This window comes from Rhinolophus ferrumequinum, chromosome 3, assembly GCF_004115265.2.
Source record: "Rhinolophus ferrumequinum isolate MPI-CBG mRhiFer1 chromosome 3, mRhiFer1_v1.p, whole genome shotgun sequence".
NCBI lineage: Eukaryota > Metazoa > Chordata > Mammalia > Chiroptera > Rhinolophidae > Rhinolophus > Rhinolophus ferrumequinum.
The window spans coordinates 32,322,149-32,345,093 of NC_046286.1; the positions used below are offsets into that span (position 1 = coordinate 32,322,149).

Consider the following 22,945-nt stretch of genomic DNA (forward strand, 5'->3'; position numbering starts at 1 on the left):
AACAAAACAAAATCTAGATATTAACCACAGGCACTGTACTTCATGGACCCCTCACATTTCTTCGACGCCTTACTATTTCCACTTACACTGACCTTTCAGAATGATTCTTTAATAACTCACTATCCTAATTATTAATATATAACATCTGCCAGTGATAATAGTTGTATGCGTTCAAAGGATGTTCTAACCTGTTTCCTATAAAAAGTGGCATGGTTTAGCTATAATTCCTATATATAATTCTAACTCTTCTTCCTATCTTAGACAGATGCTATAAGAATAAATAAAATACTGCTTTACAGAGCTGGCTGAGCATGTCACAGCAAATAGCGCCTATAAGAACATCTATATTGATATTATTGATGATAATAATACAGTTGTGCTTTGGGTACAAGGTTATAACCAAGTTCTGACTTCTCTAATTTTACATGCATATAGGGAAAGAAGTTAAAGTCTTAGGAAGAAAGGAAAGCGTATATACATATATATGTATATATATTTATATCCCCACATTTACATTTACACACACAATTCCAATTTGCAATAATTCTTATTTATCAAAGAAATGAAAGAGGGAAATAGTACCGGTGGCAGAAAGAATTGCTTTCATATGAATGTTTATGAAGATAAAGTTCTATATGCGATGATATTGAAGCTGGCTGTATTCTGAACTTTCACGCTGCTGTTTGGCAGGGAACACCAGCCCTCAGTATAATTTCCTTCCAACATTCCAGTGACTCAGCTTGTGAGACTCAAAGCATAAGTCTACAAACATAGCTGCCGTGACTCTTTTACCTTTTCTGTTAAAAATCCACTTAACTTAGGATAATTACCTTTAAACCATGTTCCGTTCAGATTCTTCCAAACATTATCTGGTTAACCACTTGTTAACATTACCAAAAAATACAGCTTTGCAATGAACCAAAGAGCAGAAGACAAAGAGGTTGGAGGTTTAAGGTCCTACCACTACACTCACATTCACATTTCCAGAAAAGATCACCAAAGCTTTCTTAATTACTTAGCTCCCTTATTTCCAGCGATAAACAAATAGCAAACTCTGATTTAGTTACTAGCATCTCATTATTCTCAATGTCTATTCTTGATAAAGGGTAAAAGATTTGTTTAAAATGTCAGCTGAGCCAAGGATGGAGTAAGAAAACTTTTCAGTTTAGAATCTTGTGAATCCCATTTAAAAATTTGGTGAATATGAGCATAGAAATATCTATAAATATTTATAAAATATCAATTATAAATTATTTTTATTATCCATTGAATTATCCATATCATTTTTCTTGGTTGGTAATTCAGAGAGTAAAAATTAAACTTTTATTCTTTTTTTCCCTATTTGCTCTGATTATTCCTCTATTTAAGCACCTCATTTGTATCTGAATAGGGCAAAACTATATAGAAAGAGAGTGAATCTAAAAATCCAGAAATCTGGTTTCCTTCACTATCTTAGCCACTAAATAACTCTGGGTCCCTGAGGAAACTGCTTGTCCTCATAATTATTCAGTTTCCTAATCTGTGGAGAATAATATTAGCCAAACCTGTTATCCAGGTTGTTGTAAGGTAAAAGGAAATAATGTTTGTGAAGGTGCTTGAGAAAAAAGTTGTTCTACACAAATGCAAATTAGTATAGCTAATTTTTTGCTTAGTTTTAGGAAATAACTACAATATGGGCACATACATAGATTTGTTACTTTTTCTCTCCTTCCTTTCTTTTTTTCTTTTTGTCTTGCTTTCCTTCTCAATCCCCGGAGACTGATTCAATGCTCTCATTAGTTTGTCCCTGAGGACTTTCCAGGGTCAAAGTTCTGTAAAAAGCCTTACTCTTTTATATTTTTTAACTTTGGAAATCTGGTTTGTTCTGCACTATAGATATAGAAAAAAAAATACTTGTAATTGTTATTGTACATGTACTTTGGAAGATTTTAAAATATTTTCATTTGTTCACCCAAAATTTCTGTTTAAATAGGGAAATTGCTGTATAAAGTAAAATCAGGCATTGTCTTCATGATCTTATAGTAAAAAAATTTGTTGAGCATACTACATAAGCATCATAAAACTAAGGCACAAATAACTCAAGCCCTCTATCTGAAATTATTGCAATTCAATAGTGAGACAAGACTTCAGGTGCTTCAACCACCACAAAAATTATTATTAATAATAAACAATAATAATTTAATCATAAATTTTCACGCAAAACAGAAGTCGGGTCCAAGTTTCAAAGGAATACAGAAACGAATCCTACCTATATTGGGCTACTATTTTATTTAGTGGCCTTTTATTTATCAGACTTTTTTATTCTGTGACATTTCCAAGTCATTCTCATGTTTTCGAGAAGAGTTTGAGAGCCAAGTTATATAATTTCAGTTTGTATTATCCAAATACTAGTCCTTGGAGGCCTCATACACCGTCACTTTGCATACATGGAAAGTTCAAATTTTGAAATGTAAAACAAAGTCTATGTCCTAAAGCATAATATGTAGCATAAACAAGTACCCTCATTATGATAACTTTGATAAAGAAAGCATTTCTTAATAACTGCTGAAATCTAGCTATTTTTCTTTTCGTAAAGTGAAGGATCGATCTTAAACTCTAGCCAAAAAGTCTTGGAAATTACAATAAAAGGTTTTCAGGTGCTTTCTTTGATTTAGAAAAGTCTTTAGTTTTGGGAACCCAGGTAAAGTGGCAAGTTGAAGGATGACTAGGATACACTACAATCTGTCCTCTGAGAACAGATGCCATATCTTACTTCACTTTACTTCACAAAGTCCAGGACTGGCCGATACTGGGACCGCAACAAGAATTAGCCAAATGCATTAAGAGAGGAGAAGCTGAGAGTCCTGAAGTCATTTTACCCTGAAGAAATATAATTTAGTGTTAGGTTTACCCTACAACTCAGTATCTGAGCTTTCCCCAGATGGGGGCAGGGGGTATGGGGATGGGGAAATTGGGGAAATTGGTCGCTGGTTCCCAGTCTTCAAGCAACCCTAGCCAGCTTATTTCTGTCAGTGATGCCAGCTAAGGAAACAGCATGGGAAGAGAGAAAACTAGTTTTGAATTTCCTAGTCCATGTGCGCTGACCACATCCCTGCCCAAGGCCACCCCCAGACAGCCCCACTCACTTCAGGACTTCCCCTCAAGAGCCTCTTTTTTCTCTTCCTTGGGATTTAGGAGTACTCTGCCCCTTTCCCTGCCTGCAGATTCTTTTTCTAAATGAGTCCCGGGAGTGCCAGTGAAAGGACAAGAGCAATGACAACTTGCTGCCAAACCCCAGCAGAGGCCGGGAGGATCCCTCCTCCCCTGGCATCCCCTGTGCCCCAAAGTCCCCCAGCTTCCCCGCCTCCCCCCCCCCCAAGTGGGCCTGAGAGTTCACCAGGTGAGCAGAGTGGACTGACTGAGGCAGGAAGCCAGTACCATTACTGTTTTCTGAAAGGAGGAAATGCCAGTGCTGCCTGCTGTCCCCAGGGAGCCTCCAGATATCTATCACCACACTTGCAGGTCCCTTTGCAGAAAACTGCTGCCTCCATGCCACCCACGCCAGGCAAATTCAAGGCCAGAGCCCTGTTTCAGCGGGGTCTACCGCCCCCCAGGTGCCCCTCTAGCACATCTCTACGTCTCTCCCTCCCTCTCCTTCTTTCTACCTTCCTTCTTCCTCCATAACCCCCACCACACATACACACACACACACACACACACACACGCACACGCACACGCACACGCACACGCACATACACACATACACAGCGGCGCTGGCCTACTCACATCAGCACCTGGCGTGCCAGGCTTGCCCGGAGCTCCTGGCTTTCCCGGTTCTCCAACAGGACCCTGAGCAGGGAAAGGGCGAGGCAGGAAGAGGAAAAGGTGCAAAGTTGAGATTCTTTGGACACACATGGCTGAGAACCACGTACAAAGGACAGAAGTGGAGTGCCAATGCGCTCATCAACTTACCGGAGGTCCCGGGGGACCCTTTGGACCTCGGTCACCCTGGAGGGGTAGGAGAGAAGGCAAGAGCAGTACATGAGTGGGAGGCCTTAGCGACCCCACTGGGAGAATCACTATTCAGATCAGGGACAGGGTAGGGGCTAGAGGGTGGGTGTCATGATCAACAGGGACAACAGGACACGTCTGCCTCCTCCCTCCAAAAATCCCCAGGCTTTTAAGATCCAAATCCCAGCTCTAATCCCGGTCCAATTCCGCCTTTGGGTGGGGGCATCTGGTTCTCTCAAAAGAAAAACAAAACCTCTGATCCGCTGGGGAAAGGGTAGGAAAAGGCAGGAGTGGAGGAAAAGAGGGAGCGGGATTGGAAAGAGAAACTTACGTCGATGCCATCGATGCCTGGAACTCCAGGGGGACCGGGAGGCCCGGGAGGACCCTGCTCGCCAGGGGGACCTCGCTGACAAAAACAGCACACACGGGTTAGTGGAGCACGTTGGGCAACAAGGAGAAACTAGGCACTCTGTCCTGAGGCCCCCACCTCCAGCCCGTAAAGACACTCCCTGTGGAGGCTGGGTTTTTGAAACCCATTATAATAAACGTGTATCAAACTTCCAAGCGAGCGCAGGTGGTTTCGGCTCCGCGGTATTTCAAGTGAGGCTGAACTGTGCGGTTAGAGCAGGATCTATGTCCCCAAGGTGGGGAGAGGGGCACAGGACCGCACCGCTACAGAGTGCATTAAACCAAAAGGGAGTCGTAAAGAAGGGAGGCCTGAGGCCTCTTTTTAAAACGGGTTCGATAATGAAAACGGTTGTCATTCGATGCCTCCATTGAATCTGTAATTGCAAGTCAGTGTTTTGGCTAAAATGGAACAGCTAAGAATGGAGGTGCTCCACATCAGATTGATTACAGTATCTTTTTGTACATCTTTCTATGTCCAGTTGATATCTGGGGGGAATACTCTTGAGGAAAAGATTGGGGAACTGTGCGGTAGAAGAGCCCTGAAACCCAGCCAGAGCCTGGCCTCATTTCAGATTAACCTTCAGTGACACTTTCTTGCAGTGAGGTCCTTTGCACCTTGCTTCAAAACTACACTAAATTTCATTCTGACCCTAGTGGGTCACCCCTTTTCATCGCTTGCTAAGAGCTAAGCTTTGACAGTGCTGGAAGGACTGGTGGCGTCTGAAATGGTGTGAGCACGTTGCTTAGGGAATGTGGGTATTTTTTCTCCCCTTCTGAATTTAAAAAAAAAGGAAAGAAAGAAAAAAGCTTCTTTCATCAAGGAAACTTTGTTTTTCTAAACTCCAATGACCAGACAGGTTACAATGGGGTCTTTGTAAGTGAAACCTCAAACCTCGGCTGGGCTCACCGCCCCCGCCGTGTCCTCTCCGGCTGGGGAGGGGGGAGACGCCGGAGCCTTTGGGAAGTTGCTGAAATTTTGATGGGAGCCAAGCCTGCCCGGTTCCAATCCCCAAGCTGCGGGCACCGCTAACAGGACGCATGTTTTAGTGCTGCCATCAGGGTATGGAGGAGCTGGACAGGGAACCTTAGCGATAGCCTTAATTCCCGCCTTCTCTGGCCTGCTTTTGACTGTGGCCAGGAAAGGGGGAGAAGAGGCAGGAAGGAACTAGGCTGAAAATTAAGCCCGGTTCTGGAGACACCGTGGCCTTCAGCTCCTGAGCCTGCAGTGTTAGGGCCCGGGGCGGTGAGGGGGGAGGGGGGAGCCGCCCTCTCCTGGACCGAAGGGTCATCTAGGGCTCCGGACTCCCACGGTGTTTGCCGCAGTTGTTCCGGGCTGGAGAGAGCGTGCCACCCCACTGCGCTGGGGATGCTCTGCGCCTTCCCCGGGGCTCGCAAGACGGCTGCGCCCCCACCTTTCCCTGTGTGCTCTTGAAAAATGGAAACACTTCTCGCCCCCAGCTTACCTGGTCAGGGATCTGGCTGGGCTGGAGAAGAAAAGATGGCAAGAAAGTAAGAGGGCTCCCCCCACTCCCCCAACTCCAACTCGCACACAACTTACTTGAGCCGCACACAAGCAGAGCCCTGACAGCAGCAGTCGCAGCCCTAGGGCTCCGTGGTCCCGCGCGGTCCAGGCCATGCCCTCCGCCCTCTGCTAATCCCCGGGGTCCACTGTGCCTCCTGCTGCCCCACTAAGCTTCCGGACCAGCCAAGAGTATGAAGCGGCGCTTACTCCCCTCAAAAAGAGCCCCCAGAAGTAGTGGTTGCAAAGGTGCCCGGCCAGAGAGGCGTAAGTTCCTCCTGTTTATGAATGGCCCTGGAGAGGGTCCTGGGGATTGGAGGATAGCTTGCGGGGCCGGGAGAACGGATAAAATGACAACAGTCTCTCTTAACCCTTTCCCTGCGTCCTGAGCGCTCGGCTCTGCCTCCGCCCACCCGCCCCAGTGCAGCCTCTCGCAGTCCTCGGAGCCTCCTCTGGTGGCCTGTGTGCCATCGTGGGTGGCGAGTAGATGTCGAGGGATGTTTCAGAGGGAAGTAAGGAGAGTCGTAAGCCACCAAAGGTACAACCAGACACCCGGGGCTTGTTTCTACCCACCAGAATGTTGGTGGGACAAGGGCTTCCTTAATATCTACCTGGTCTGTACAGCAAAGCCTGGACTTTTTGGAGAAAGAGAGTGTGGAGGTAAGGTGGGGAGAGTCAGCTGGGTGGAAGTGGCCTTTGCAGGTAGTAGAGGGACTCACCGTTATCCTGGGTGGAAGCTCATGGCAAGTTTCTCTGCTGGGTCGCAGTGGGTCACAATGTATCAGCATCCATTGAAGTTCAAACTGGACAAAGACAGCGGACAGTCAGTTCAGGTGCTTTTGGAGGACAGAAGCAAGTCATTTAAGACAGAGATGAGTTTGTAAATGTGTTCCAACTGCTAAGTGACTGGAGAGTAACTTGAACTGGTTGATCTCTGGACCAGGACTTTTGTTGTTCCTTGAATATAAATTTCCACTGGAAATGGGCTGGAAGCCCTTCCCAAGTTTCTCTGATCATTGGATGCAGATGTCTTTAGCTCTGCATTACTCCAACATAGCACTAGACAGGAAACAGATCATGGGCACTGACTTTGTGTTTCTATCCTCATCACAACCTCAAGAAGTAGATGCTATTAAAATGAGTCTCAGAGAGAACAAGGAACTGTCCTGTTACAAGCCAATAAATGTCAGAGTCCGGGACTGGAATGACGCATGCTACAGAAGTCATTCTCCATGGAGTGGTCACAGCTTGAAATAGAAAAGACCAGAAATGGTGGGAATAAAAGGGAAATCTAAAAGTCAGGGGGAAAACAAAATAATAAAAAAAAAATTAAATTTGGTATAATCTTATCCATTGGTTGAAGATATAAAATTTTTAGATACTTGAAATCCGAATATGTCCTGACAACTTCTTACATTTTTAGGAGAAAGAAGAGGGGAACTGTGGGGGGGTGGGGGGGGAACAGGAAAAAGAAAGAGTAGCCAGGTCTGAATCTGAAAGCCTCAGGTGATGGGTTGGGGAAAAAAAAAGATATACCCCATAGGAAGCCTGCCACCATATGGCTTGCTGGCCTCTCTTAAGTAGAGATAGTTCCTTGCTAGGCATTTCAAATCAGATATTTCTTGGTAAGTTGATTCTCCTGGTATTATGCAAATGTCCACTTAAATATCCAGGTCCCAAATCTACACATTATCTCTTTTCTTTCATCCAATAGTGATTTGCACTCCACCCCATCTGCCAAATGGACTCTAGATCTGCTGGATCTAGAATTAAGTTAGATACATTTTTTTTCCAATTGTTACAGAAATGTCCAGAATTAAAGTTACTGGATGGAAAATCAAAATTGGAGAGGTTGAAGTCTTTCTCTTCTACCTATAATGAAGGGAAAGTTCAATAAAAGGAAGTTTTCCGTTTTATAAAAAGGGCAAAATAAGACACTAAGCTTCCATATTCTTGCATTGACACCTCTTCTCCTGTGATTCGAACTGTCCTAGAGTTCTCCTCTAACTCCATCGTTCTTGTTTCTCTCAACCTTACCATGCCTTTTCTTCAGAAAAGGTGGGCATCTGGGAAAAGGAGTTAAATGGGATGACAAGAAAGTGAGCAGCTAAATCAAGAAATATTTTAGGATGGAAATGAATCTATGAATTGTATGAAAATTACCTGTGTCTTCATAGTGTGAATTATTTAACAATAGTATACTGACATCCTACAAAAGAACTGCTTTCCAGAACGCACAATGTCTTGCAGGTAAGAAAATTACTTTAATCAAACACTATTTTTATTTGTGTACTCCTGTTTGCTTGGGAGAGATTTTATTTTGGTTTTGTTCTAAACTGCAGTGGAAATTTTAAAAGGAAGACAAAAGAAAGAATGGAACCACCTTTTCCTTAATAAATACCAAATACCTGGCAGTGCCTCAAACAACTCTTTGAAGCACATCACACGTGAGTAAGAAAGGTTAAATCATTTGGACATACAGCTAGTAAAAGGCAGAGCTAGCATTCCAAATGTGCCTGACTCCAAAATAAGGACTTTCTTTACTTTCCTACTCAGCCCCTCCGCCAAAGAATAGAGAATGAGTTATAATTTTCTAAGGAGGTAACCAAGGCATTTGGTGATTGAACATTTATATTAAAGATAAATAGACATTATCTAGAAATTAAAACCTGGTAAGCTTGTTTTCCAATATCTGCTAAAAAATTTCAGAACTAGATGAAGAAACTTCCATAAGAATTCAAACCTTTCCCTATTTGCATGCTTGTTATAGAAATATATCCAGAAGTAAAATTTCTAGTATCCAAAAACTGACAGCTATTTCTATATGCAGTTATGTATTCATGTGTATAATAAAATATCACATTGGAAAGAGAGTTATAATTTTTTTCCTCAATGACCAGATAAAAAATATTACCAGAATAAGAAAAGATGTCTCCCCACTCCCTAACTCTCAAAATAAGAGAGACAACTCATATAATTTTATTCACTAAGTCCTTTATAAAGTGGTAACTCAAACCAATCTTGGATTGTATGTGTGATATTTTAATTCTCAAAAATAGTTCGTTCCTTAATCACCTTGAGAAACATTAATTATATGGCTAAAAAGGAAACCTATATTCTTTGTTTAGATAGTTCATTAAAGTTACTTATTGCAAATGCAAAGTGATTCATTAAGCTGTTTTCTCAAAAATGTAATTCTCTCTGGATAACTTGCTACACCTGTTTAAATATATGAGATGCAATTGTGGCACAGGATAATGAGGGAATGAAATGTAATTCCACTGTGAATACAGGCTGAGTTGTTCAGGGTGCAACATAGATCAGAGGTTTCTGAACACATCTGTGCATCCATATAAACACCATCTACGCACTAATAATCATCTATACAACAACCATTTTTTGGCATGCAGTATGAATTCCAATTTGCATGTTAATTATTTTCAAGGAAGGTTGGCAGAGTTCCTTGGTAAAAGTCACTTTCATTAAACATCTAAAATGCTGATTTACACATGTTTCTCATTTTCATACCTGGAATCATTATTTTCTTTAAATATGCACTGACATAATAATGTGACAAATATTTTAATTTAGTCTTCGGTAAACATTTTTGAAGTCCCAATATAAGCCAATCACTAAGGGAATATTCTAGGGAAACCAAAGATATTCTCCTTCTGTAAGGAGTTTACAAATTGTAAGACAGGAGAAAAATACAAGTAGAGAAATAAAAAGGTTTTGTTTTAAACAACAACAACAACAAAAATCTGTTAAGTAGAACATACAATGCCCTAGCACAATCCATCCTTCTCCACATAAAATACTTCCCCATTGTCTCAGGGAAAACTGAGTTGTGTGAGTGGAAGGTGACTTACATTTGTCCCGATTGACATTATCCAGTTCTTTTCTTCAAGAAACTATAATATAATTCCATTCCGTAAGCTAGAATAGTGTCCAGCTGACAACACATTAAAACAAGTAATTTTGACCCCAACTCTCTACTCTTTTAATAGGACTAGTAATTTCTAGTTATTTTGCTACGTTTGTTGATAAAGATAAAACAAGTTATTTAAGTTCTTCATAAGGACTAAACAAAAACTTAGAGCAGACAACCAATTTTCCTCCTGAAAGATAATTCTAATGACAAACTATGAAACTTGGCTCAATATTAATAGGAATGACACAAGGCTTGATTTTTTTGCAAACTGAATTATGATTAAATTTTACAGTATGAAATACCTAAAAACCAGTAGCCTATAAAGATAATTTAAAAGAGAGAGAGAGAGAGAGAGAGAGAGAGAGAGAGAGAGAGAAAGAAAGAGAGAGATTTCATTAAGCTTTTGTCTACTCAGCCACAACAAATATTTAAAGAAATACCTGAATTCTCAAACCTCAGTCTTCTTTTTAGTGTATGACAAAATGTTGGTTTCTGTCATCATGAAGGACCTCCTCCAAGTGAAGCTTCCTAGTTGCTGAGCAGAAGACTCTCAACTGCTTTGAAATCAGAAATTTTCCCAAATCTATGTAGACTAGGCCATGTAGTTCCAGACAAAGTGCTAGAAATTGTACTTAAATATGAGTAGGTTGATGGAAGAAGAACTGACTCTGGGTGGTGAACACACAACATAATATATAGATGATGTAATACAGTACTGTTGAAACCTATGTAACTTTGTACACAGTTGAAACCTATGTAACTTTACTAACCATTGTCCCCTTAATAAATATTAATTAAGTATATACATATAGTAGGTGACAACCATCTTAATTGTACCAAAGGCAGAGGCAGAATGGTGAAAGGAGAGAGCAGGAGACTTGGAGTTAGCAGACCTGGCATGTAGTGATTTATTCATTTTTTTATTCGTGTGCTTTGATATCACTACTATGGAAGACACAAAAATGTTTCGTATATAGGGCAGTAGCTAGTCAAAAATAAAATGCTTTTGACAATAAATACTACTGCAGTTGATATGTGAAATGGCTAAGGTCATCCACAAGGGGACCATATAACATGCCAAATGTGAGGAGGGCTGCTCACTGTCTTCACTTGGATGTCTAATAGGGATCAACTTAGATGTTCCAAACTAACTCCTGCTATTCTTGCTGATTCCTGTGCTTCCCATAGTCTTTCCCATCTCAGTAAATGGCAACTCTATTTTTCCAGTTAGTCCCACCAAAATATTGGTGTCATCCTTGTTTCTTCTTTCTCTCTTATACTTCAAATCCTATTTGCTTTACCCTTAAAAAATATATCAGGATCTGACCAGTTTGCACAACATTCACTACCACCACCCCTTTCCAAACTAACACCATCCCTATTTGAATTATTGCAGTAGCCTCTTAAGGCACCCCTAAATGTTCGGTCCTTCTCTCCCTCTACTCTATATTGTCAAATAGCAACCAAAGGATACTTTTAAAAAATGAGAACATGTTGCTTACCAATTCAAAATCATCTGATAGCTTCCCATCTCACACAACATGAGATCCAAAATGCTAAGACAGTGTCTGCATCCTCACTTGGTCATGTTACCTGCTCTCCAGTCCCCTTGCCTACTTCTCTCAGTCTTATTCCAGCCACACTCGTCTTCATGCTGTCCTCAAACATAGCAGACAACACCAACACCAGTTTCTTTTCACTCCAGGTTCTCTCTTCTTTGGATCCTCCTCCTGGAGACATCCACATGCTAATCCACTTAACTCCTTCAGGTTTCTGTCAACATTTCTTTTTTTATGGAGGCCCTCTCTCCAGGAACTCCAATTTCCTACTTCATTTATCGCTGTAGGATTTATGACCACCTGGCATACGACACATTTACTCATTTATCCATTTGTGTTCCTCTCCTCTCCCTAGTCTAAATGCAAGCTCCATTCAAGCTTCAATTTCTGTCTAGAACTTAGCAGATATTTAATAAATAGTTGTTTAATGTTAATGAATGAATATATACAGATAGATAGGAAATATAGTAAAGAAAAATTAGTATTATTTATCTTCTGGTTATTAGTTTTCTTCTGATTTGATTACCAGTTGGGGCAAGACCTGTCCCCTGTCTGGCTTTCAATTTCTTTACTTGTAAACTGAGAGGTTTGGATTAGATGCTCTCTGTGTTTCCTCTACCTCTGAAAGCCCATGATTCTATTGACACCACATTGTAACCAAAGAAACTAACCATACAGAGATTAATATAAAGAGAAGGAAAAAAAATACATTGAATTAATCTCTTGTCTCATAGCCACCCAGTCCACATAACAAAGATTTCTTTATGTTCATAGCCCATGCACACTTTCATAGAAATAGAAAAACTAATAGCACTAATACTTTTTAAATTACAAGAGTAGGGCATAGCTGAGGCCAATAAATTTTTTTAGTGTTTTCAATTTTCCATTAAAAATAAGTTTGACCATCGTTTAGTTTTTGTTATAGTTATCCATAGTCCCCTCCCATGGCTTGGGGAAGGGACGATGGATAACTAGGTTAGCAGCTCTTTCTCTGTGTGTTCTTCTCCTTTCATTGCCACCTAGTCGAACATCCAACTGATGCTGTCAATACGTCTACAATGCAGCAAGCTAGGTTTTATCTTTAAAAAATTGTTTTGATAGTCAGCGTTCAAAAGTATTCCAATCAAATCACACCAAAATGTTATAAAAAGGATTACTTATGGATATGTTCAGATTACCTTACTATTTCTTTTGTATTTATGTATTACTTCCAAGTGAAAAAGTGTTTGTAAAAGGGGGACTCCTCAAAAACAATTTCATAAGCAAACTATATAGTTCAGATATTATACATAGTAGATATTATGCATTTCTTAAATCATGAAAAAGATGACTTTCTAGAATATTTCTTAAATACCAGAAATAATATTAATCACAACCCCATAACAGATTTCCCTGTGTTAACATTAACAAAACTGTTTTTACATTTGGAGGTTAGTATAATTTAATTCTATGGAGTAAAGGACAGATAGTTCCTCCATCAGCAATTTTGTTGGTTCTTTCTATTTGCTCTCACATTTTCTCTGAATTTAACAAAAATAACATAGAGCAATACATTTGAAATATACTTTCCAAAGCCTTGTATCTGTCTGATTAATCATGTTCCACATTGTTTTATTTGGAATATACATAGGGAAAAAGAAAAAGGGTTTGAATCATATATTTGTAAAGCCACATAAACATTTATCCTCCATCAAACAAGCCCAAACCCCTACTGTACATTGCTGGAAAGGGAAAAAGGCCAGCTTTGTTTTCTAATAGAGCTATACCAAATAACTCTCCCAGGCAATCAGGCTGACAACAAACAATAAAGAACCTGTCATAAAATAACATGTTTTTATGGTATGCTGCCAGGAAACTGAGCTTTGCAGTGGGATAAATAGCACCATCCTAAAATATGGGAACAAAGGAGAATAGAAAATATGGGATTTATTGCTTCAAAATCAAACTAACAATGTATTACAGCAATGCATTGGGCAAAAAACATGAAATGCTCTGCGGTCACTAAATAACTATGAACAATGAGAAGGTGTTTGAGTTGTAGGCCATGTGAGCAGCTATAGTGCAAATCTTATGAAACCTCTTGAAATTGGTTTCCTTTTCCAATTTAGAAAAGGGAAAGAGACCAAAGATGGAACAGATAGGGGGAAATCACAAACAAGTATAATATAAATGAGACTTTTAGCATTAATGCTCCATCAAATGTTGTTTTCAATTGCCTTTTTCATTATGCCATTCCTACCTTTTGCCATCTGCTAATACTTTTAAAATGGATGTTTGCTTTTGATTTACTTACTAAGAGCAAGGGTTAATCCTGAAAAAAAAGTATTCAATTAATGTAGAATGTCAAAGATTAGAATGAATCTAATTTCATGAAGAAAAATTGAAAAATATTTTTTGCATGCTATTGGCACATTTCATTTTAAATTAAAATTTCTCACACAGTAATATTGAATACTTGCTGTCTCTTATTGAGAGAAGGGTACCCTGTCAGGGTACTTCTTCTATCTCCCAGAATATATGGATCCCACTACTCATCACTCTCTCAAGGAGCAGTTAGTCATTGTTAAACTTCAGTAATTATCAGCAACTTCATCTGACGATTAGATTTCAGCTCAATTGATGATAATAAATTGAGGATTTTAAAAATAAGGAGGTAGGGACAACTTGTGGGCACTTGGGCTTTGTCTCTCAGGATTATATGAGTATTTGACTATTCTTAGTCTAGAAAACTGAGGAGCAGTATGGGAAAACTGATAAGCTTGAAAAGGGAAGAATTAATAAATGTGGACATTCCCAAATGAGAGTCCCTTTGCCTAGAATACCGGACCTTATCTTCTCCTGGATAATTCTGATTCATCCCCAGGTTTCCTCTCATACATCATCTTCTTTAGGAAACATCCTTGAACTCCATTCTCATGCCTCCCTCTCCTGATCTGAGGATCTGTTTCCATGTTCTTCCATTCACTATCATGGTCTTTATTGTGTTATATTGTCATTAATTACTATCTCAACCCCTCACACTCTGTAGATTGATGAATACAAGATCTGTGGTTTATTTAACTTTGTATATGCAGCATATAAGCACATGATAAAAGTTTACTAAAGAAATAAACAAAATAGGATTTATGTATGAGGTCATGTTTTATACTGTACAATCTTCCTTCCCTTTTTTTTTAAAAAAAAAAAAGCAAAACACTGATTTTGTTTGTCTTGCAAAATAAATTTTGAAAATTCTATGCAAATCACAAATGTCTTCCAAAATGAGAATGATGAGAAGCTTTATAAGGAAAGATATGTAGTTACACATATTTTTATTTTTTATCAAAGGAAAGTTGGTTGGCATAGCAGAAAATAAGGTAGATTGGAAATTTTATGCCTGACACTGTTTCTTACTAGCCAAGAAACTTGCTTGAGGTCATTTCTTCAACTGAGAAATGGAGATAATCCTATCTATGCTTGCTATCTTATAAAATTGTTGCAAGGATCAATAAATTAGTGGCAATTAAAGAACTCTGAAAATGTTGAATTAGTATATTAAGGGCATTAAAATGTTAAATCAGTGCAAACTGATTTTTCTCACACTGAGTTTTCTACTTTTTCTTATACAGTGACAGTTGAGGAATACATTTTCGTGACAAGTTTAAGTTTGACATTGTCAGTCCTTGGACATAAGTAGAAATTTTTTGGCCTATAGGCTTTATGCTCAAGTCCCTTGTGTTTCCTTGTAGGAGAGTCAGAATTCAGTATGAAGGGGAAAAAATTGTTCATGCCTGTTTCAAGTACTTTTAACATCGGCTACAGTGCACTGATTGAAAAGCTCCTTGGTGGACCAACAGCAAAATGTAACACCGGCTTCCAGGTTCTTTGTTGCATTCCTACACACGGCAGAACAAAATATAAGATAACTGGCCCTAACTGCTGAGACTAGATTTGGCAGAAAACCTATAATCAGCTATAACATCATTGGCTAGACTTTAATATAATGGACAATATTGTAACTTTACTGCTCTGGCAATCAGACAATTTAATAGCATTCAGAATTCAGAATTATAATGACTTGAAATGTTTCAACAAATCAATTTTACAAGTGCTTGATTGATATTTATTACAGTGAGGGGAAACCTACGGTCTCTTCCCCGTCCTGCATGGTCCAGAAATGGCACAGATATTGCAGAAGTTCAGTGTTGTCTGAAAACCATTCCAGTGCCAGTGGAAAGATCTTACTGAATAAAATTTCAAGATGGCACAACAGGGGTCGCATTGGCTTTTTAACCCAGCCACTTGAGGTGTGATAACTCATTAGTTGAAGAAAACATCCTCAAGTGTCTACAAGCCGGAGCAGTAATGTGGCAGTTAAAAATTGCTTCCTGTCCATCACAAAAGATAGAAATTTCACACTGTCCTTCACACTAATCACAATTCTTCCCTTGGAAATAAGTTGTTTGAACTATTCCATTACTGAGACGCCTGATAACCTTTTTTCTTCCTTTGGAGAAGGGCACAGAAACAATTCAAAATCATTGTATCACCCCTGCTACACTCCATGATATGAGTTTTGTGACTAGAATTTAACAGTCCTGAGACAGAGAGAGAAAGAGAGATTGACATCAATAGTTTATTTATTGAGCTGTAAATTCTTTAGTTTCCCCCAAAAGAACACTTGTCCTCTCAGATATATATTTTTTTAAGTTCCTGTCAAAATACTATAAAATATCCTTCTAAAGAACTGTTCAGTGAAAGTATAACAATTCAAAATGATGGAATTATATGGTAGCAGTTGGCACAATTATGTGTCATTATATAATTCCTTACCTTTACATCCATGGATCTCTATAGTAAAATCATGAACAGAGCTCTAAAATCCTTTACTTCTATAATGTTCCATGCAAGACCTACTTCGAAATAAATATTGTGCCGTCTATGCAATTTTAATTCTTGTGGATCAGACATCGTATAGCTTCCTAGCCTGTTTTTCACACTATGCTATTATCCCTCACTCCCCTCACACACACAGTAACACTCGCTCACATTTTCATGTACACATTTCATCCAAACCACCCGGTCTTCAGATCTTTGAAAGTGGCCTACTTATTCTCTGCTTCTTTTTCCTTTAATGCTCTTTTCCTTCGGTAGAATACACTTTCTGCTCTTCTTTTGCCAGTTCAAATCATTCCATCTCAAGGTCCATTGCTTCAAAGAAGCATGGAATTCTTGACTAACTGAATCTACCATTCATGTTAACCTTAATTTGACTGTTCTCCTTAGTTATTTATACACAATATGCACCCCCCAATTATCACTTTCTTTAAAGTTGCCTCAGAAGAACTCTGGGTGCTCCAGGTGGGCATGTAGCATCTTCCAAGTAGACTTTAAGCAACTCAAAACCAAGAGCCACCTACTTAACTTCCTCTGATTCCCCTTTCCATCTGGTACATGCTATACTCAAAACAAGAACTGACTGCTTTTTGAAGAAGTGCTTGAGTGAATGAAAAAGATGAATAACTGTTCATTGTTTAAGACATCCAGCTGATGCCAAATACCTCTGAGGTATTAATTTTTAGCAATCTGGTTTTGATTTAATCTACTGTAGTGTATGGTTTTATACTTACCGGAACAGAAACTTGAGGATTATCTGCAAGTTTTCCCAGCACTGCAAAACCATCGACACTGATTTGGCCTCTTGGCTTTATAGGTAAGGATTCAATCCTGTTGCAGTCAACAAAAAGAGTAGCACTACTCCTTTCCACACCAATCATAATCTTATGCCACTGGGAATTAAACAAGGAGGGCAAATTTGAAAAGGCTGCGGTTTGGAGACTTCCATCCAGTCCTTTGTATGAAAATGCAACAGATTTTGTTTGGCCATTAATCTTCACGCCAACTTGCTCCTTCCCTGAGGAATCCTGAATCTGCCAAATGCTCCAGTTCTTTTCAAGTGTGCTTCCAGTCATCCGAAAAGTAGTTAAAAAGGAGTATTCTTCAGGCAGCCCACTGGGATATAAATGCCTGCGTAAAAGTTTAAAACAGTGAATATAAATCTTGTTTTCTGTACCGTTGCGTATTACCATCTTCTCTTATTATGCTATTTTAATTCTGGAGCTACAGGAAAGCTACAGTGAGAAAAACTATGTAATGTTTGTTCTTTTATGACTGTTCATAAAGACCTTCACAGAAGTTCAGTCATTCACGTACATTAATACTCCATCTTAAAATACACATTAAAAAAAAACAACACTCCTTCGAAGCTGAGGAGGGTTCCCAGTGCCACTTAATCCCAACAATGTTACTATTTATGCCAGCTAACCAGCTGCTGTTCAGCAATTTCATCTCAGCCAAGAAACACATTCCTACAAAGTCCTTGGCAGAATTTCTTTCACAAATAAGAGATCATTTGGACTCCGAATCAGCTCTACTAGTTTATGACACCCTTTAATTAAAGCAGCTTTTAAATTTTTTATTTTAATATAACGTTAGGATGATTTTTTTCTTTCCACAATTGCTTGCATATTCTCACAATTACATCCTAGATGCACATAAGCATTTTGAGAATAAGTAACTGTGTAGACCTGAGTGAGTAGCTCCTTCACACTGAGAATCTTTCTCTTTTAAAGTGTGATGTTAAATTAACAGCTGGTTGGTTGTCACTAGATGTGTGACAAGGGAAAAGTGACCAGTTCTTAATTCTCTACTCCAATCCAGTTGTCCCTCATCTGACAACTAAGTATGTATCATTGCTATTTCCTTTACAGCTTTAAATAGTGACATATGATCATCAGTGTCCCTAAGGCATCTCCAGTCCATGTGGAAACTGTGGTCTGCAGCTGCAACAACTACGTACCTGGATCTTTTCTGTTGAAGCGAAAGTGCTAAAAGCTGAGCGACCAAAATTTTAAAACATCAGGACATATTAAATGTAAACATCACCTTTAAGGGCTTGAAGGTTATGCACTTCTACCTTCCTCTTTCTAAGTATAGAAAACTTCCTAAGTAAGAAAGAAATGCTATGAAAACTAGATATCAATTAATTTTGCTTGCTAAATAATAAAATTTGACATTTCTGAGAACAGTTATGGACCAAGATCCAAACTTCCAACTTTCTTCAGGTCCAATTCCTGTTATATAGCTCCCTTCTTGTAAACAGTAAAGAAGAAAAAAGCAAGAATAAATATCTATGTGGATGCTGATTTAATGTGTTACAAACTAAAACGAATAACATATGAATGTATTGTATTGGCGTATGTGTTGTTGCCAATTACATTAAAACATATCATTGCGGTGAAGAATTTCTAAACCAAAAAATTCCTCAGTTCCAAGAATGTTTAGTAATAAATACAATTACTCAACTTGCTATCATTATTTTGACTTCACCTATAAAACTTTGCCATCCCTTATAATAGCATAAACAAACATAAAGTAACTCTCCTGTAAATATTCTTGCAAACCTTCAAGAAAAGGGTCAACTGTGTCCATAAATTTCATCGCTTTGTTAGTTTTATAAAAATAACAAAAATGTAAAACATTTTATCTGAGTACTTTTATCATCCAAGTACTTCTCTTAGCCATTATTTTCCAAAATGTGTTTGGTTGTTATTTCTAATATTGGGTGAATTTCTTTATGAGTTCATATTCTTAATTGATAATTGGTGATGTGTACTATACTTATTTCAAAGTTTTCAATTCATCAAATATCTTTTATGTCTGTCAAGTGTACAGGAGGTTTTAGCAAGGTTTTAACAAGGAGGTTTTATATTGAAAAAGATTCAGTTTGGAGCGAAAGAAGAAAAAACTGTGTGCAAGAACTACTTACCCAGAACAGAGATGTTTACCGTATCTATTTTGATATTTATTTTTATATAGATTCTGCTTGTCATATTTTCTTTGGAGTTTCAGATTTTTCAGAATATATGTATTCCAGGATAACTTCTTGGAAGGAAACTAAGATCCATTAATGACAGCATAATATATTGCCTACTGTATAATTATAAAAACTCATAGAAGTTTATACATTTCATTTGACTGACCTTAATTAATTTGGAGCTGGGAGATTAGTTTTAAAAGTTTTATGCAATGGTGAAATTTGACAAGCATCCATTAAAATTATGAACAGGTTATTTTATATTATTTTCACCTAATATTCTGTAATTAACCAGCTGCTTAAAGAATTTATTTTTCTTTTCTGTTCAAGATAGTTACTGTTGAGTGTGAGATTTTCACAGAAAGAAGATAAATCCTAATGCTTTGTCCTCTTCTCTTCCGTAAAGCATTCTTCTTACAGGTTTTTAAAAAATCTATGTTACCTATTTATTTGTTTGCACATGTACTGAACAAGGCTGTAGAATTTCATCAGTCCCTAGGAAAAAAATAAACCTATTTTGTTTTGATTTTAGAAGTCACAATAACTTGCTTTAGTGATTCTTTTGCAAAGACATCATGAGGTTAACTGAGGGATCTCTCCCAATTTTGCTTCATTCAATCTTTCCTGCTAAATGAGCAAAGATATTACGTTTAAGGTAGGATAGGACATAATGTTACCATTTACCTCTGACTTGTTTAAACTTTTTTCTTTTTTAAATGGGGTAGTAGTTGAAGTTGCTAGAAGAACAATTCATTTTCAGACATGTTGTTAAATCAAGGATATTCATTTGTCTTTCTCCATGTACAAGAAGATTTTATATATTTGTTTGTGTGCTTGTGTGTGTGTATATACACATATAATCAAGATTAACATATTATTAATATTTTAAACTAGGCTAATACAGTATGTCAAAATGATAAGAGGAGAAAATTCCTTTCAGTTTCAAATTAATGAAATATATATGTATTTGTCTATTCCTAAGACCATTTAAAAACCCTCACAAGTATAATTTATAGAACAATCAGTCCCATTGTCTTTTTTGAACACCTGAGATTCTGCTCTTGCAAATATGCTATTCCTCTTGATAAGCAACCTTGACAGCATACATAATTTAAAAAGAGATGGACCTATAAATGATTTATTTCATTATGCTACAATCTGCACAGAGTATCTTAAAAAGAGAGCCATAAAGGTTTGAATAAGAGAGAAGAAGTCTTTGGACCATGAAGCAGTCGTTAATGACCTTATCCCAAAGAAAAGTTAAGGATTGTATTTGTTAAGGCAAACAAACACATGTTTATAAGTATGAGTTGAGAATGAGAAACTATAATGCCTAAAATAAAGAATAAAAAGCAGCAAAGAAAAAGTGTCACATAATCTCTCCAAAATTTAAAAAGACAAATAAGGATAAATTGTGACTATCACATTATCTCCATATGACATACCCCCCACGAAAATCCTGATAAGTTTATTTTCGCTCCCTTGGAGCCTATATTCCCACCATAGAAATTAAATTCTCTTTCAACCAAGACAGTCCACTCCTTGCACAGTCTGAGAGCAATTCCATTCCCTGTCTTTCTTGCTACCTGGTTTTTGAATGAGTAGGACTTGGAGGGCAGCTTGAAAAGAAAGAATCCACTAAGGAGAAGACTCCCATCTGCATACACTCTCTCCTTCTCCTGCTCTCCACTACTTATGGAAAACACTTAACTAGTGCCACTGGGTACCAGGCCCTGTTCAAGCCCTCTCCATTTATTAACACTTACTCTTCACAGCAACTCCTGACACAGTTATTATTATTCCTGATTTCAAACTGAAGGAACTGAAGCACAAATCGGTTAAGTAACTTGCCCAAGAATAGACTTTATTACCTATTTGGGATTTCCTCTATCTCAGCCCTTTGGCTCTCCTCCTCTTTGTCTTTCTTTCTCCTACTTCCTTCTATTTCTTTCCTCCTTTCATAAGCCTTGCCAGTAAAACAGGAGATTTTTAGTGTTTGTGGGGGCAGGGAGTCAAGGAGATAGAGAATATGGGACATTGGTTATAGTCTGTGAAAAATATTTAGTGTTAGCTTTAGGCACTTAGAGAAGAACAACAGAAAAGATGAGCAGGAGGTAGGGGTCACGTGGCCTTCGATCTCTGAACTCAGAGCCAATGACAGTGAAGATTGTAGGTTAAATTGTAGACGAGAAAATTAGGTTCAGCATCTGTGGTCTTGTGTCATGTTTAACCATCTTATTAAAGAAAGAAAAAAATGAAAGTTTTTAAAGCATGATTAAGAACACAACTAGCATGTCTGTGCATGAAAAGAAAATATAAGCAAAAATAAGTTAATAGCTGTTATCATGCCTTTCATCTTTCCAAACGTGAATGGTTTCCAAGAATCAGTATCAAATAGTGGTTAGAAGCACAGCTTCTGAAACCATTCTGCCTGGGTTTCAGTCCTTGCAGCACCTCCCAACCTGTGACCTTATGCAAATAACGTAAATTTTCTGGCTTCCGTTTCCTCCTCCACAAAATACAAATAAAGTGCCCACCACAGGGTTATAAGAAGGATGAGATTTAATGTTAATTGGAAATGTATTAAAAGAGTTTATGCAGTGCACTCTTTTATTGTTTTAGAAAATATAGTATGTTCAAAACATGAATTTTTATCTGCAATCTGGCACTATCTCGAAATATTCTAATTTGACCAAAATTTTATTATTATAAACAATTAGTTTCTATAATATTCTTTTACTGTTCTAATTAATCATTATTTACCTTTACACCTTAATTACTATCAAAGTCTTAATTTTCTTATTCATCTACCAAAGGAATCTTAATTCTAGTAAGATTAATTCTGTTTTTCTTTACAGCGCACTAAAACATACAATAATCATAATAATCACATATGAGGTATTTAGGTGATATAAAACTGAAAGCCCTGAAGCTCATTCATAGCAGTGGTATGATTCAACACACACATACACTAAACCACCTCAGTTATGAGGAATTTAAAGGATAAAAGAGTTCCAGAGAAAGAGATAAAGAGGAGGATTTTCTTATTATGATTACCACTACCATTGTTTCTGTTATCTATATTCTACTTTTGGCTTTTGTTTGGTTCCTGTCAGGAGCCAAGCACTGTATGTGTGTTTCTATTTCAGCACCTGAACATTTGAACAGCACCATTGTGAGTCTTCTAACCACTCCGTGGTTTCTAGTTAAATTTATGCTTAACCTCTGGCACTTTTCACAGAGGGTCCTTTCAGTCAAAACCAGACAAATTATAGAAAAACAGAGAGTAAAGTAATAAGAACATGTCCTGAATCAATGTATAATAGTCTCAGTGATTTTTTTTTCCTGGAATGGGACATAAATTACATACTGAAAATATGAAGAGCATTCATATATTCAGGCACTGAAGATAGGTAGGTAAATAAATTCTTTCATCTCTAAATAAAATCATGATCCAAGAAACATTGAGCATGAGAAGATTCTCTAACATTGGCTAGCTTTTCATTTTTTAAAAACGCAATAATTAGCTAATTTTTTTTTTTAATCACCTGGTTGGAATCCTGAAGTCTACATTATTTCCCAGTTTGTAAGCCACTTGTAATGGAGTCGATCCCACAACTCTTTGGATAGCTCTTCTGGATGCTGCTTTATCTACCTGGAACTGAGAAATCAAGTCAAACCCT

At 38.0% G+C, this 22,945-nt stretch overlaps 1 protein-coding gene across 2 annotated transcripts in view; it reads right to left on the bottom strand.

Annotated features, from left to right (window-relative positions):
- COL9A1 (collagen type IX alpha 1 chain) overlaps positions 1–22,945 on the bottom strand; it is a 91,404-nt gene that overhangs the window by 66,387 nt on the left and 2,072 nt on the right. The window contains exons 4-10 of one of the 2 annotated variants that reach the window (XM_033103492.1): positions 22,811–22,943; positions 17,017–17,413; positions 6,637–6,720; positions 5,862–5,882; positions 4,322–4,396; positions 3,952–3,987; positions 3,766–3,828 (exon numbers count right to left, since the gene is read on the bottom strand). In XM_033103492.1, the coding sequence (XP_032959383.1) occupies positions 3,766–3,828; positions 3,952–3,987; positions 4,322–4,396; positions 5,862–5,882; positions 6,637–6,720; positions 17,017–17,413; positions 22,811–22,943 (809 nt within the window). Of the gene's footprint in view, positions 1–3,765; positions 3,829–3,951; positions 3,988–4,321; positions 4,397–5,861; positions 5,883–5,956; positions 6,212–6,636; positions 6,721–17,016; positions 17,414–22,810; positions 22,944–22,945 lie in introns of those variants that run through there. The other variant, XM_033103491.1, reaches the window with a different exon arrangement.